The 17,021-nt window shown below is 40.0% G+C and overlaps 1 protein-coding gene across 14 annotated transcripts in view; it reads left to right on the forward strand.

Moving 5' to 3' along the window:
* The window catches only part of DMD (dystrophin), a 996,724-nt gene that overhangs the window by 947,957 nt on the left and 31,746 nt on the right, over positions 1-17,021 (forward strand). For 10 of the 14 annotated variants that reach the window (XM_027888128.1, XM_027889056.1, XM_027888040.1 and 7 more), the window contains 4 exons: positions 5,422-5,588; positions 7,666-7,777; positions 12,740-12,876; positions 13,650-13,688. In XM_027888128.1, the coding sequence (XP_027743929.1) occupies positions 5,422-5,588; positions 7,666-7,777; positions 12,740-12,876; positions 13,650-13,688 (455 nt within the window). The remainder of the gene's footprint in view (positions 1-5,421; positions 5,589-7,665; positions 7,778-12,739; positions 12,877-13,649; positions 13,689-17,021) is intronic. The other 4 variants (XM_027887955.1, XM_027888367.1, XM_027888807.1 and 1 more) reach the window with 1 other exon arrangement.

Raw genomic sequence — 17,021 nt, forward strand, 5'->3', positions numbered from 1 at the left:
TTTTTTTTTTTTTTTTTTTTTTTTTTTTATTCTTTCTGGTGATGATAAGCGAGCAATAAATTGCAGTTGTGTCAGAGTCTGCAACAAGTATATGCCTCAGAAATGGCTCTCTCAGCTCCCTTAGGTTAGGTGCCCTGGCAACGGCCTTGTCTGTCTTCCCAACAGCAGAAAAAAAGGGGATGTTTACAGTTCCCAGCGATAACAGGGGAAATCTCTCCTGCTTTTCAAAGTTCGAGTCCTTGGGAATGTGGCTTGGGGAGGGAGGAGCCCAGCCCTGCTGTTGGCAGCAACCTGCCCACTGCTGCTCCTGAGAACTGGGTCCCCTTATCCCATGGCTGTTTCTGTCCTGCTACTTCTCACTCCCCCAGCACTAACTTGTGCTTTCCATAGTTTTCTTCATTTACAGGAAGGTGCTGGTAATAATTGCTGGGAGGAGAAGGATATCATGGGGCTCGTCTTTCCTGTTTGGAGCAGAGGGTTGTAATTTCTGATTTGAGATTTTAAAGAAGAAATATTTTTAACTGAGAGCAAAGAGCTTAATCCAGTGACCACTTGAAGACCATATAGTTCTGCTTAAGCTCAGAATGCATCAAAGCAATCTATAGATCCATGAAAAATTGAGTGACTTCAGTATTGCTACAGTGTGAAAGGACTTCCCTTTTAGTTCTGTGATGGGTATGTTTTTTTAAGTAAACAGGATAGGGAAATGATATGAACTGAAGGACACATACACAGTGTTTTAATCACAGCAGAAAATTATTAAGATGCTTTCCTCATGTAGTGTAAACAGGACCTAGGAATTCACATCACTGTCTTGGATGAGTTACTGTGACATTGGGACTTGTAAGAAATGTGATGTGATGTGATAGCAGAGCATAGCTCAGATGAAAATGTCCCTTGCCATTTTTCAATAAAATATTGGATAGTTGGTTCTCAGTTATAAAGTACTTTAAGTATGCTTTCTTTCAAGGGTGTACTTGAATTAGAGTACTTGATGTTAAAAACTAGTACAGATGAAGCTAAGGAGTAGTAAAATGTGTGAAGTTCATTCATGTATTTTAAACCTTCTTTAGTTTCACTTTGACAAAGCAAAGTATTTTAGTATTCTGTGTTGTATAGTCTGCATTCCTAGATTTGTACTTGATCAATGGTAAGGCTAGATCAGCCTGGTTTCTAAAATGACTTAACTGTGTCCAAATCCACTGTATTTTTGCAGACAAATAAAAGGCAAAATGTCATTTTAGCTGGCATTTGGGTTTTGTAAATCCTGAGTCAGGACCCTAATAGTGAATTTGGCCATAAGGGCTTTGATTCAAATTGGTTGGACAGTTGTTTTGTGAGCAGTTGGATGAGATTGTTTATTGTTTTTATTTTTTGAACAGTTAAGAAATACCAATACTATGTACAAATAACTATATATAGTTATATACAGGTCTGTATGAAAATAACTTACAAACACAGTGTTACTGTTGATGAACTTCATCTCTTTTAAGAGATTCAGGCAGCCCTTGTTTCTATTCATAGGATATTTCTTCTGCTTTTGGCTCTGACAAGAAAGAGCTGGCCAAAGGGAAGTAGCAAATCCTTCCTCAAGCTGCTGTGCTGTAAATGTCATAAACCAGCAATTCTGGTTTTATTTCAGCAGGATTTTGTGAACCTGTGCCTGACTTTGGAGGCAGACTTTAAGAGTCCTAGAAGTGAACTGCTTTTTTAAAGAAGAACTATTTTAAAATGGTTTAGGGAATGGGGATCAGCTGGATGGTGTTGTTCAAGTGTGGATGATATAAAACTACACTAATTCACTTCTGAGTTCATGTTATTTCATTTTATTACTCTTGGCCACAACACTAAAAACAATGACTGGGCTAGTCAATGCAATCAGGTGTAATACAGGAGGGGAAGACAAGGCTGAACAGGGTTAGATCTGACTCTTGGGAGACAGAGTTGCTGTTACTGGCTTGCTCTGCACTTTTAAACTTTAACAAGTCGTATGAATCCCATTCCTGAGTTTGTTTTTTCCAAAATGCCATTTGCTAATGTAAAGCTTTCCATCCTGGATGAAAAACACAATTAAATTAACAATGTTGATTTATTTCCAGTCGATTTCCTACACCGCACATAAACAGAATATAGCTCGTCAAAATGCTATCAGAAATTTCTGCTCTGCTGATTGACTTAGTCCAAAAACGTATCACTTTGTTCGAGTAAAATCCCAACTGTATTTTGGAGCGTATTTCATATTAGGGACAGTTAACATAGCATAGAATATTCTTTAAACTACTAGCTGGAAGAAGAGAGAAAAAAACCTCAACTCCCAAGTATTGCATAGAGATGCTAACACCACCCAACTTCCTATTCCCCCATTGTTTCTGCAAAGTAAATACTGAAAAACAGATGTCTGGAACATAATGAATTTGAATGTCCTCCATAACAAATTGTCACTTGTAAGCTAGAAAGGCCTTTATGAATTTTACTTTATGATTCACTCTGTTATTACCATAAAAATTGGGAGTTGCACAGAAATGTGTTCAAGAGAAAAATCATTAATATTCTTTACAGCTTGATCTTGTTGGTTCAGATATGAACTGTATGAATTCAGCCTTTTTCCTGTATGTAAAATCTTCAGCTGCTGCCTTACTGGATTTAGAGATTATTATTAAAAAAATCGTAATAGCAGCTCAGGGAACAGTGGAGAACTGTCTGTCCTGTACTGTCTGACCCTGACCAGCTTTTCTCCACGTGGCTTTAAATCTTCATGTAATATAATTCGGAACCAGTCCTGATACATTTTAATGCACCTAATCTCTCTGAGCACAGGTCTTGTACAGCCAGCGTGCAGAGCTCTGGGTAGGCAGCTATTGGGACTGCTGGCAGTTGACAGTGACTGCAAAATTAAAATAGATCTTTGGGTGTTACAGAAAGTCTTTCATTGCCGCAGCCTTTTCCCTGCAAATTTAAAGCAGCTACAAGTGGAGAGCAGGGCTTTGAGTGGCTCATTCTTATTCTGACTGCAGCTTGCACTGCAGCATTTCTGTACACTTCATGTTTTTCTATTAGAAATGGTATATTAAAGAGATTCTCTTTAAATTTTTTTTGAGGCTTAGAGGGCCTCTGTATAGAAAGTGCAGTCTGCTAGACAGAGTAATGGTTTGCCAGTGTAGTTCCTGGCTGATGCTGGCTCTCTGAGTGAGCCACGGAAAGTCTCTCCCCAGACCCTTTAATGCCTGGGCTTCTAGCTGAAAAATAGACATATAGATGATCATATTTTATAAATATGCCTCTCTCTTGGGAGACTTCTAGAATTAATTCAGTTCCTTTGAGTTCATTGATGTCCTGTGGAAGAAGGCAGTATCTGCTGCTCTGAACAAATTCTGTTGCCAGTGTTGGCTGGACTTTACTGTGCTTTTGATTTTCTCTCTTTTAATTTGTTGAGGGGGTTCCTAAATCCTGTAGCTACATGAAGAAACAGTATGGTTTAATGCAGAATTCTTCAGAAGTCTTCAGAAGCTTGGTTTGTGATGAACTGAAGTATTGTGGCAGCATTTTAAGTCAATTTTAATGCAATGCATTATTCAAGGGATATTATGGGATTGGTATTCCACATATTTTTTGCATCCAGGGGTTCTGTGTAGGAAACTTTGCATTTTTCTCAGTCTTCTAGTATTGATCAGTTAATTTGTTTGTCAAGGTTATAAACAGTGTTAGATTAAAAAAAAAAAAAAAGGAAACAAACACACAACTAATTGATTTTTCCCTACAGCTCTCTCTCCTTTAGATCAGTTGTGCTATTTTTTTCTCCAAATTTGTTGCTAGCATTTTTAGTGAAATAAGGTTTGAGCTAGGTCATACTAAACTCAGATTTCATGAGAAACTGGAAAAATAACTGAGAGCAAGCATAAAGAGAGCCAGCACTCAATCCCCTATTCATCTTGATCCGTGTACATGATACATTAATGCTTATTATTTATTTAAATGCTTCAAATAGGTTTGGAACCACAAAGGAAGACTGTCTGCCTTGTGAAGTCTGAAATATAAAAGACCATCCTACTGAGAGCTGTATTTGAAAGCCCAGAGAAAAAGGAAAACAGAGGATTTAAATATATTCAGACCATAAATATGCTGTTTCTCTGGGTAGCATGGAAGGAAATGTCTTGAGGAATTGGAATTAGCATGGTAGTGATGGTTTAGAGAAACAGAGCAGGATGGTATCCTGCTTCATCACTTGGGCTGCTCCCTGTGCAGACGCATCCTTCCCCCCTCCAACCTTCCCCACCAGAGTCCCTCGTAGTTTCCACCTGATGCATCACCTCACTTTCAGCACTGAAACCATCTCCCAGGTTCTCAGATAACTAGTTTTGTGCAGGCTTCATGCCACCCTGCAAGACGGAGAGATGTTTCCTGTAAGCATTGACTCCGTCAATTCACTGTTTTCCTTAAAATCCCTTTTGATGCTCCCTGCCTTTATTCTGTGGTGTTCTCTGCAGTGTCTATACCAGACCTCTACCTGTGCAGGGAGGTCCTGTTGTCTCCTGTCACTTAGTGCTTCTCGTCTCTTTGCTATTGTCTATTTCTATACTGTAGGTGCTACTGGGTAGAGATGATGTGTCATTTTCTGGTGTGTGCATGGTACCTGTTGCAATGGGATTTGTCTCTGTGACTGAGCTTCCTTAAAGTTACCTGAAATGTCACCCTGGTTAGGATGGGGTGGGAAAGCTGCAAAGGAATGGGTCTGCTGGGAAGTGTACATAGACTCTCTGCTGTTGGCAAAGAGGTGAACATGGGATGCAATGGAACATGAGGCTCATATTCTGTGAGACAGAACTATACTGTGTTTGCAGTCAGTGATGGGAAATTTAGAGATGCCACAGTGGGAAGAGGGATATTGGGGCATTTAAAGAGGCAGAGGGTTTACATGTTCAACAACAGGCATGAGAAGGGATTTGAATGATTTCCTTTACACTTGCATTTTGCAGAAAGGTCAGTGTGATAATGAAGGATGTTAAGGATAAAGGAATTTTGATCAAAAGACATGCAATTTTTAGGGCTTGGATAAAACAATTTTTAAAATAGGTGAGAAGCAGTGCTATACAGGCTCAGATAAGAGAGACGGGGAATGTGAGATCAGGCATCAAAGGTGATCCTGTAAGTGGATGATTTTCTCTGTGACAAAGTACATGGTAGTGCTGTCTATCGTAATAGGGAATAAGAGAAAGAGGGATTTGAAACATTAATAATAGCTTTCAATTTCTGGCTTGAAGGCAGGATCCTGGAGATTTTTTGGGGGTTTGATTTTTTTTTTAATCTGGAGTATATTCAGGGAGAAGGTATGGAGTCGACAGGAAGGGAGTAGCTTGAACTGTTAATTAGGTGGTAACAGATCATTTGTGCTCAGCCCCTGTCTTTTTTCCCCTCCTATTACAGGCCAACAACAAACCAGAGATCGAAGCAGCCCTCTTCCTGGACTGGATGAGGCTGGAACCTCAGTCCATGGTGTGGCTGCCTGTCCTGCACAGGGTGGCTGCTGCCGAGACTGCCAAACACCAGGCGAAGTGTAACATCTGTAAGGAGTGCCCCATTATTGGATTCAGGTACAAACTCGCTCGCTGTAAGCCGCGTGTTCTACTGCTTGGTGGATCAAGAGCTCTGCTTGATTCCAGGGAAATCATGCACTTGATTTTATCCATGTTGTTCGTGGAAAAAATAATTGTGATGGGGACATGAGGGAGAGTGACACCTAGACATTGATGTGAGAGCTGAGGACAAAAATCATCTCTCAGTTAAGATATGACCCTTCCTCTGTGTCCCAGTCTTCCCATGCCTCAATCAAAAGCATTATTGGATTGCACAGCTAATATAATTTACATTATATTCAACGTGTCCTATGCACGCAGTTGCATTTCCTGAATTGGATCCTAATGAATTGCTTTCTGTCATGGTATAAAGCAGGGAAGTGCCTTGAAAATTCTCAGACATGTAAAGCTATATGTGCATTTCTCAGAGAAAGAGTGTTGGTGGTGGAACATTAACCTGGAGTGGGGGAAATGTTGCTGGTCCATTTAAACATCTGGATTGACACCGTGGTTACTATGGCAATGAATAAGTCACTGTGTTGTAAAATGGCTGTGTGTTGGTATGCCTGTTGAGAATCCACTTAAGGGCTAAGTAAATACGCACTTTCAATTATGCCTGGACTTGTTTTATCACTTTGCTTTGCAATAGCTGCTTTGTACGTTTTCTGTCCTTTTTATGCACACAGTCCTCTTTTAACATTTGTGTTTCTCCTTCTGTGTTATCGTGTTGTTTACAAAGAGCTTTCTGTAATTTTGTTTCCAAAACCCAGACAGATAACAGCAGCAAGCCCTGCTACACAGAAAAGCCATCATTTTGCTCTGACCTGGGAGAGTATGAATGTTGCTTTTATGCATGTAGTGGGGCAGTGCTTTCTGCTATGCAGTTTCACAGGCAGTGGGAAACAGGGGAACTAATGAAGGTATTGCTTTGTTTTGAATCCAGGCTTTTCTGCAGAGAGGCTGTTCCCCTAATCATCTAGATCCTTCTTCCTCTTCTTTTATTCCCCTTGAATATCTTAATTGGGAAATGATAAATATTACTGAGGAAGAGCTATGGATTGGATGTGAGTAATTCAACACATCCACAAAGTCTAATTTTTTTGCTCCCAGATTCGGTTTATGAGCTACTGTATTAGTGACACGGTTTTGTATAAACCAGCCAAAGACAAGTAGGTGGAACTGAATAATGCGGCTCTTGGAAAAATCAAAGGATGGCAAGTGAATGGATAGTCTGTTGTAGGCATCGGGAACTCGGGAGACGGACACTGGAGCTCTGTGTTTGCGTCTCATTTTACTTGACTGATCTCATCTGTCTCTTAAATTTATATAACAAATCTATTATCGTGATAGTAGAATCTGTCTGTCACAGATTTTTTTCTCTTGTCTTTGCAAGTCATTGAAAACCTTGTGTACACACTTGACAAAAAGATACTGTATCGGGAGGCTTTTAGAAAGCTAATACTGTGCTCAGTACATGTAAAACAATGTTCTTTTGAGGTCGTTGTGGCTGAACTGCTTCGTGTATTTGGAACAAGACAATCCTTATGCCTCGGGCTCTTTCAAGCACTTCAGCACAGCAGATACAACAGTTAGCTGCCTCATAGAGCTGATGAGATTAAGTAATGGCCCAAAAGTGCATTTGGAGTTTTACATGGATGGAATGCTCTGCAGGAAAATTGTTCTTATAGAGGTGCTAGGAAGGACACAAGGGGGTTACCGGAGTGACTTGCTTGAGAGGGCATTACGCTCTGGAATTTTCCTCCGTGAGGACATTCTGTGCTAGGAATCATGATGAAGAGCAAAAGATCTGAAGCTAGTGTTATAAAAAGTGTGGTGTCACTCGTATGTTAAAGGAGAGTGATTTTTTAGAAATCTTCACTGTTGCCCAATGTTAGAAATTTTTTTGAAGATTCAGACCTTTGACAAACATCTGAGGCAACAGTACCTGTCCCTCTGGGGCAGAGGAGCATTCCTGGGCATTGCACACCATGTGATATCTCAGGGAAGAGAACTTACTCAGAAAATTTGACAGACTGATATGAAGCAGTCACATACAAAGCTCTGAAGCTGTGAAATGTTTTTTATCCCCTTTCAGGTACAGAAGTTTAAAGCACTTTAACTATGACATCTGCCAAAGTTGCTTCTTCTCTGGCCGTGTTGCAAAAGGTCACAAAATGCACTATCCCATGGTGGAATACTGCACACCAGTAAGTAGCTGTTTTACTGACCCTTACTATCCCTTCTTACGTAAAAAGGAAAAACTTCATTTCCTATGCACAAGGTAATGGAGCATTTGGGTGGCTTTTCTTGCTTCTCCCATATTTAAATCACCTTTTATATACTGTACATGTGTGATGGTTTTAGTGTCCAAACCGTCACAACATGCCAGCAATTTCTGATGCTTAGTAAAGGATATGCCAGTGGTTTGAAGCAAATTGAAGTTCACTGTTTGTACAGTTCTTTGTCATAATGTATTCTTGTTCCATGTTTAGTGCCATAGTGGATGGATCTGGCTGGAAGCCCATGATTTGTGCAAATACTCATTCATATCTTAGGTCCCAGTGTTTTCTCCGTAGCAGTGTGTGATTTTCCTTCCTCTCCTCAGCAAGTTGCTGCTTCACTTTCTCTCCCACAGAACACTATGGTTGCATTTTTAAGTCCTTTACTATTTAGTAGTACCTTTGAATTGCATGATCTCTTGATGGTATAAAATAGCAGGGAATTTCTCAAGGTAGCAAGCTGGATTTAGTTTCTGAGGGGCGGAAGTTTAATGCGGCGCAGTGCAGGTGTGCTGCAGTGATGGTGTGCTGAGGGTCTTCACCCTTCTTGCACAGCTCTCAAAAGGGTCATTTTTGCGTAAACATTTCTTTCATACCAGACAGCTGGCAAAGGAAATTCTTGTATTCACCTCTCAGTGTGCTCCTTTTTCATTTTGGCCACTCGTGACCAGCTTGGAGGGGCATAAATTAGAGACACTCTCCAGTTACTGTTCCACTGTGTAGCACGACTGAGCTTTCAGCTGCCTTTGCTGTTGTTCATGGTGGTCTTGAAGCAATGCACTCTCTGGTTGGCATTTCCTGGTGAGATGGGACAATTCCTAGCCATGTACTTTCATCTGCTGGTCAAATATAAATGGTGAAAATAAAGCATCAAAATTATACATGGGCTAGCCTTATAAAGTTATATGAATGGCCTTTACATCTTCATCCAGGCAAAAGGGAACAGCCAAAATGAAGACTCTTTTTCTTAGAGACAGAAAAGACAGGACAGAAAGTATTTCCTAAAATATAAAGCAAGCCATTATTTTTGTTAGTTTTAATTTATGGATAGTTATTTGCATTATCAACTTCTACTGTAGCATTTCAGTGGCAGTATTTCACCTGAATCTGTGCAAGGGCACTAAAGCACAATTGCTGGTGCTTTGTCACTATTCCCTGGCTGTACTTTTCAGTGTCGTACCCCAGGGACTGAGGTTACTGGAAAGGGCGATTTGCCTGAACTGCTGCCCAAGTCAGAGGGAATCGCTGGCGTTACCTGGGCAGGTCTGAACAGACTTCTCCATTGCAGGAATTCCTAGAGCAGAATCTCATGATCTGAATTGTAGGCAGAGTGAGCGAATGACTGACTGCCTTGGAGCGTTCCTTTCACCTCCTTGCTGAACTAACTGCGGGTTTGCTCTGCACTTCACCACTCTTATTTTGCTAGTAAGAAACATTAGAGATTTGTGAATGGTGCACAGAGTGCACAAAACTATCTTCCACCTGTTTTCTTAACCTGTTGATATGTTTTGAGGAAAGAGAAGTGAAAAAGAATTGTGAGACACACCCCCAGCCTGCAGCAACTCATTGCAACACCGTGCCCAGCAGGTTTACCTTCTCCCTAAACGTAAAGATTTAATAGGAGAAAATGGTGGTGAACAGAAAACCTGCCATGACATCCAGTTTGCTGGATGAGAATAAAGACCTATTCACAACCAGTACATTTTTTTGTGAATCCTGAACTCCAGCAGCGCGTGCTAATGTGCTGTGCCTGGCTGCACCAGCAGCGAGTTGAGTTAGAGAAGGATTAACTTGGGAGTGGGGGAGGGAAGTGAATATGACACACAGCAAGCCCTATTCTTTTTTATGTTGCTGCTGTTTAAAAAATATTAACCCAAATACTGGGGGATTGAACAAAGCATCTACTGAAGCTGTCATGTCTAGAATGTAATTGTTTCCTAAATAAATGAAAAAGGGTTTGCATATGCCAGAGCATTTTTTCCTCTTCCTCCGGACTAATCTCTCACCTTAAAATGCGTTTTGGCAGACATAAGATATGTGATACCTTTTTTGATAATATCTTTGCAATAGTTAGATGAGCACAGTCAAGTGTTTTGGTATTTTTATTCTCCCTCCCTCTTACTTTCAGAAATTTTCAAGCACTGCAGTCTTTAATTCTGCTTTGATTTGAGAACTCATGTTAAATATCTGAGGGAGGTGATAACTTTTCCTCTCCCACAAAAGGTTGAGGCAGAATAAGGGCAAGGCAGTTGACTAATTTTCATGTAGACAGAAAAATTGCAACAATTATTCCTGAAAGCAACACAGCTCGATTTGTTGTTCAAAGAGATGTGACTTTTAAAGAGGTTTCAAATAAAGCATAGAAGACAACTTATAGACTGAGATGGAAATGTAGGATCATTTTTCTGTTTGGGTTTAATGAACAGTGACACACAAGCATAAAAAACACTTTGTTAGAAGGAAGCATGCCAAACTGATATACCTGTCTACAGCTAATACAGCTGAGATCTGGGGTGGGGTTTGTCAAGGCACTTCTTAAACCAAACGGGGAAAAAGTCAGATGGTAGTAAAGTTATTCCTATATGAAAGAAAAACCCTATTTCTTAGGAAATGGTCTTGGTTTCAGACTAGTTTTGGAACATGTTCGACCCAACTGCCTCTATGTTGCTTTGATTTAAGACAGCTGGGATGTTGAAACCCCACTGTTTCTTCTTCATAAACCAGTTCTGCTGAGAATTTTTGTTTGGGTGATTTTACTCTGCAAATCATATGTAATAAAACATCCACGCAGTAAATCAGAAAGTTTGGCTGAAAATAGCCTCAGTTTATCATCTTGTCCACATAATAATGATCACATTTTCTTTGCCTTTCTTGTGCTCCTTGAACATTTTTAAATGACAGTTGGATCGTATGATTGGTGCCTGATGCTTGTAGTTGTCACTAGAAGACGTATTTTCTTCTTGGGATTCTTGTGGTACCAGATAGATCAGGATGTTTCTGTGCAAACACAGTGTCTTACTGTGTGGTTGTCATGCACAAGGTTTATGGGAGCGAGGGGGGAATAACAGTCTCAGGACGGTTGAAGCAAGGAATATTTTATTGTTAGTCATACCTGAAAAGACTTAATGGAAATTACATTCAAATCAATAAAAAGTGTTCACAACATTGAAAATAGGCAAGGCAGGAATAAATGGTTATAAATGCCACAGGTGAACAAACTGGACAGAAAGCTGTGCTTAATCCATTTATACCAAGACTAAATATTAAAAGTTTGTTCTTGTTTCCAGCTGATGTTCTCTGTATGCTTTCCTGATGACAACCTGGTTAGGAGCTGTCCTGACAGGCACTGCAGATGGAATTCAGCAGAGGGAATTCCCTCCTGCTGGGGCATGGAGGATTGCAGAGCATCACCTCAGTGAATCTCCTTTCCGGAGTCCTCTGGGTTGTCTGGCCACACTTAATCCCTCCCTTCCCCAAATGTCTTTAATTTTGATGTATTAAGGAAGTGACACTTAAAATTATCAAACATTATCTCAGTTTCTTGAAAATACAGGTGCTGCTGTACTGGCTTGTGGGTTCTTTTGTGCCACTTCTCTACTAATTATTGCTTACACTGAATTTTGCTGCCAGATGGACTGACCAGAAAGGGAGTCAAATTCTTTCCAGCTTTACATGAAGCTTGTAGGTGTCATAAGTACAGGGATAATATTTGTCTTTTCTGTTAATGCTTTTCAGTCTTTCTTCAGATTATTTTTCAGGGCATCCTTAATTTTTCTACCTGGGCAGTTGTTAAAAAATTTATGTGTCTATGTTTGAGCAGCTTGGTTTGACTTGCATAGGTCTCAGCACCTCCTTCCTCTCTAAGTAGAAGGCATAGAACTCATTAAAAATGTCAGAAAGATTAACTTTTCCCTCATTTCTTTCCTTTAAAGTAGATACACTGGGGAAGCAATGTTGTTATGTGGGTCAGGAAGAACTTAATTTACTGTAAAAGAGCAGTATTTCAGGGTCTAGTTTCTGCAAGGTGGAGAGAAGGGAATGCAGCCTGACTAAGGTAATTGAAGTCTTACATTAAAATTCATCAGAAAATTGCCTGACTCCTCATCAGGCTCTCAATAAGTCTTGCTTCTTCCCAGTAGACATCCTTTGAACTCTTTCTGCCTCATTCTGGGCTTTAGGAAACTAATTTCACTTTGCGCTCCTCTGCTGGTCTCTACAGCAGCAAGGAAAGCTGCTGCAGGCAGGGGAGTAGAAAACTTCATGCAAAATGTGTCCTCCTTGGGGTACTGATCTCAAATGCCTGATAGCTTCAGATGGAACAGGTGCAGGAAGAAACAACTGATCTGAGAGCTTTCAGCAGCTCTCACCTGCTTTTTGTTTCTCTTTGATCAAAATACTAATGGCAGAGGAGGCCGAGAAGGGAAACTAGAAAGAAAATGTACCAAGAGACTTTTGTGGACTGACAAGTCCATGAGATGTGTTAAGAGTTGGGATCCAGCCAGTGAAGCACCAGACTGGACACACGGACTGGCTGTGTGTCCTCCCCTGCAGCCATGTTAGTGCTGAACGAAAAGCAGGCAGAGAGTCCCTGGAGCCAGGTGAGGAAATAACAAATTCTTGTTTAATTATTATCTTGAGATCAGTTGAAGTGAGGCATGAGCCAGTCAGGGGGTTTTGGAGCTTCTTCCTTTTTCGTCCTTCCTCCTCACTAGCAGTGTGACTGTGTAAGGTGACAGTGATAGACAAAATTCACAGTTCTGGGGCTCAAGCCATTGGTAGCACTGCTTGGTGTGACCACAGCTCTTCCAAGTGACCCAGCAAAGGAAGAGGCAGCTGAAAAGCAGTGATAACCTCATGAAAGGTGATTTCATTGTGATTTGTGGCTTTCAGACAACTTCAGGAGAAGACGTCCGTGACTTTGCCAAGGTACTAAAAAACAAATTTCGAACAAAAAGATATTTTGCAAAGCACCCACGAATGGGCTACCTGCCTGTGCAAACTGTCTTGGAGGGAGACAACATGGAAACGTGAGTAGCTCTGAAGTATCTAAATAGCAATTCATTTGGTACACTATTTGAGCTCCCCAGCTGGTGCCAACTCCTTTCACTTCCTAAATGCATAAAGCCTCTTTATGTCTTTCATTTCTGTTTACCTTGGCTGACAGGAAAACACAAGCTGGGCTTCCAGTTGCCATTGCCTTTATCTGCTTTCACCTGTCTTTATACAAGAACTTCAGCTTCATTTAGTAAAAGAAAAATACTCACGATCTTACTGACAATCTTATGAACGTCTAAGTTTGATACGCAATTTGGAGACTAATGATATCTTCATTAAATTTTTATTTGCTTCTAAATGGGTGTCTTTCCTTGGTTTTCTTTTTTTAATTAGGCTACTGTGTCTGCAAGCTTCCCAGATTATTTCTTCTTTTTTCATCCTATAACTTTAGTCTTATTAAATGGCTTTGAAGTCTTTTATGGGAAAAAAAAGCAATAATGATGCACATGGAGAAGTCAATGAGTTAACCCAGTTCCCTTTGGTTTTTTTACAAGTTTATTCAGTTCTTTAATGGCAATTGCACACAGCTTGTTCTCGCTCTCTTTTTCTTTCTCTTTTTAAATTTTAAATTTCAATTTTTTTCCCTCACTTTTTGGTTGGTTGCTCTTCACAGCCATTCATGTTGGTCTGTTGGATTTCTGCTTTTTAGTTGTTGTGATTTTTTTTTTTTTAAACCTTTCTGTAGTTATTTTGCTGCTGAGTTTCTTCTGCCTCTCTCTTCACCTCCTCATTTTTTGTCTTGCAGTCCTGTTACTCTGATCAACTTCTGGCCAGTAGATTCTGCGTGAGTACTTTTGCTGAAGTGTGCTGCTGCTGCTACTGCTGCTGCGCTCCCTCACTTTTTTTTTTTTTGTTTCTTTATTTAGTTTTACATATGACCATTTTCTTTCTTTCTTTATGACTGTTTCCTTTGATGCACTCTGAAGGAATGTTTTGATCCCAAAAGAGTAGAATGGGATGAATCCTGAAATTTCCAGCAGTCATGGATTGTGTACTGTGTACTCTTTCTGGAGTGTGTATTTTTCATCAAATTAACAGGGATTTTGTGCAGACCTACTAATGCTTATGAAAGTTTGTCTTTTAATAGCCTGTATTTCTGAACAAGTGTTGATCCCTCTGAATGTATACTGAATGCTTTTTGAAAGACAGAGTTTGAACTTGATGGATTTAATTCAGTTTCAAGAATGACATCGTTTTGTAGATAAAGCTGTAATTTAGTTTTATGTGCAAGTGCACACACTTGCATACTCGAGTGCCCCAGTTAATCCGAAGCTCACTGGGTATTTTATTAGTCTTTTAGATACAATCAGATTTGTGAAGGCAGGTTGAAGTGTGGAAATGTTCACTGTATTTTTTCATAAGTAAAAAAAGCAGGAGTTTTCATCTATGAAATAGATTTTCATTCTTGCACCACTCCTGCACGTGCATTGTCTTACCATTGTAGTAATAGCCTCAGCATAAACTAAAGATATATATACCTGCCATTGTGGCATTTGCTACTTCTAGTGTTACATGGTTGATTCTAGAATAATGTTAAATAAGAATTAATTTTAATTTACATATTGATAACTAATGAGAAACTAATAAATAGAATTTTATATATTTCTATATGGTGAAATGTATATGGCTTGCACCTCCATTGAATTTTTTGTAGAATAAACAAGACTGAAATGTATACATTGGAATACTGATTTATAATTTTCCTTTGGAGCACAATCCACTGGGAGGTCGAGAAGCACTCTACCTCTAGGAAATTTAAGCAACGAAGAAGAACATCCAGTTCAGCAAACCTTATATAGTTGAGGATTCATCCCCAGAAAAGGCCAAAAGGCTGGAGCCAGACTGAAATAGATTGGCTTTGAGCTTCAGTATGCACTTTAGCTGGAAATGCAGCTGGGGATCTGTATTTCTTAACCTTTAAAACAATTGCAAAGTTAAAAGTAACATTTAGAGAAAGCTTGGATCATGTGGAAATAACACTACTATGTCTGACATAACATGAAACTAAACTGTCATAACATGTTTAATTCATGTTACTTACAGTAATAACCTCATGGTATGACTACGCCAGGGGCTTCACATCACAGGTTTGGTGGTGTGTGCTATAGGGAGTTTAACTCCTCTGTGATACTTAAGAAAACTTGAGAGAAGTGCTGAGAAGCAGAATTTGTACAGAGGTTGCACCTTTTGTCAGACCAACTCAGGTATCTTCCAGAGCACAGTCCTTTTGTCTTGTGTGACAAGAAAGCAGAAAAATAAGAAACAAATAGTGGCTGGAAAGAATTGCTCTTTATTTTGTTCTGCTAACTTTGTTCCTTTCCTTCGTGCCATAGCACTTGGTTTACAGCTCAAGTTACTAAGCTACCCAGGTTTAAAGCTGTTTCTTGGTTACAGGGCTGATTCCAGCTTCAGCAGTCAAACCAGTTATCATAAAACTTTTCTCTGATTTCTACACTTGTGCCTTTTTCTGGTGCTCTCGTGCCAGCTTTTTGGTTATCTTTGAAGCCCTTCAGAACAGCATCACCTGGCAGCAGTCAGCAATGCTAGTGCTATCCTGACATCAACATGTGGTATATATGGAACTGTTTATAAATAGATAGTTTGGGGTTTTTGTTGGAATTTAGTGGTTCTGCTTATTATCCAGTATTTTGTACAGATGCTCTGCTTTCCAGGCATTTCCAGACAGCTCACAGGTTGTGAGAATTTGGGTCTTTTTACTCAAAGAGTGATTGTCAGTGGTATAAATACATTTTACTTGATTCTGCACTTTCAAGAAGCATTAATTAAAACGCTGAACAGCAAAGAAAAGTGCCCTTATCCTGCCAGCCAGATTTCCAGGGGTGCAGGGGATTGCAGGAGGTGGTATTTGCCACTTGGTCACCACTTGACTAGAATTCCCAGGCTGTTCCTGCAGGGCCCAGCTTGAGCAATGCAGCTGTGAGCCCTTGTAAAAGGGATGGTTATCTTGGCTAAATATTGGCTGTGTCGCTCAGCCTTCTTGCTGACTGTTGGAGCTGATTAGGTGTGCTGGGTGTGTGTGCTCAGAGAGGAAGGACTCTGAGCTCTAGTGCAGGTGGTCACTAAGAGCATGTACAGTTCAGCACAGTTGTTCTCAAGCTTGCTCAGATACTGGCAAAACTTTACCTCTGAGCAGCTGAATTTAACACAAAGCAGTGCTTCTCTGACAGGTTTGCTTTCTTGAGCAGACTTTTAAAAAGCTGTTTGAGGTAGATCTCCATTGCAATATGTTCTGGAGACAAACCTGGAAATGTAGCCTCACCCCCTGCCTGCAGCTGGCAGAGAGAATCAGCTTCAAGAAGTTACACAACACTGGGTTGTCTTTAAAAAAAAAAAATATATACATATCATAACTTGGTCACTTCTGAAGTTGAAGCGTAGTTTCAAGGCAGCAAGAATGTGTTCATACAGTCAAGCCTGTCTTTTGTCTTGCACTACTGCCAAAAGAGACATCTCTTCATTGTCCAGTAGGTCCCAAACAAGTGCTGTCCGTTCCTTCATACTGCTGCAAATACATGTGCAATACCAGTGTGAGAGGGACTAAAAGAATGATCCAACTCAAAATTATAACAGATTTCCTAGTCTGTGCACAGTGTAGCAGCAACATTTGTGTATATGTTGAAAATAAAACCTTTCATTGACGGTACCAATTTAGACCAGCTTAATATCTGCCATATGACAAACAAAAAATTTAAAATACATCAATTTATGAGAAAATCACTGTTATCTTGCTCCATAATCCACTAGTCTAAAGAAATTGCATCCTTTCTCCCTCACTTACCTTCAGTGTGCATGTTCCTACACAAAATAGGACATCCAGTTGCAGAGAAGCCATTGGCAAACCTCTGCTGCACTGAGGAACTCTGTGAACTGAGTATTTATCCTCTGGTGTGCTGCAGTAAAGTCTGAACATGTGGTGGGTAAAAGCACAGTTGGAGGCCAAAGCATATTTCAGACAAAATGAGATTTGTGATACTTGGCCTGTAATGTCTTGAAGAGGAAAAGCTTAGCTGTCCTGTGAGAAGAGACATTAATGATGATGAATTTTGTGTATCTAGCATACGGCTCTATGAATTCAGGACCCTAAACTAGAGCGCTT

This window comes from Empidonax traillii, unplaced genomic scaffold (assembly GCF_003031625.1).
Source record: "Empidonax traillii isolate 1590-97213 ecotype Southwest subspecies unplaced genomic scaffold, ASM303162v1 scaffold1:size7828297, whole genome shotgun sequence".
NCBI lineage: Eukaryota > Metazoa > Chordata > Aves > Passeriformes > Tyrannidae > Empidonax > Empidonax traillii.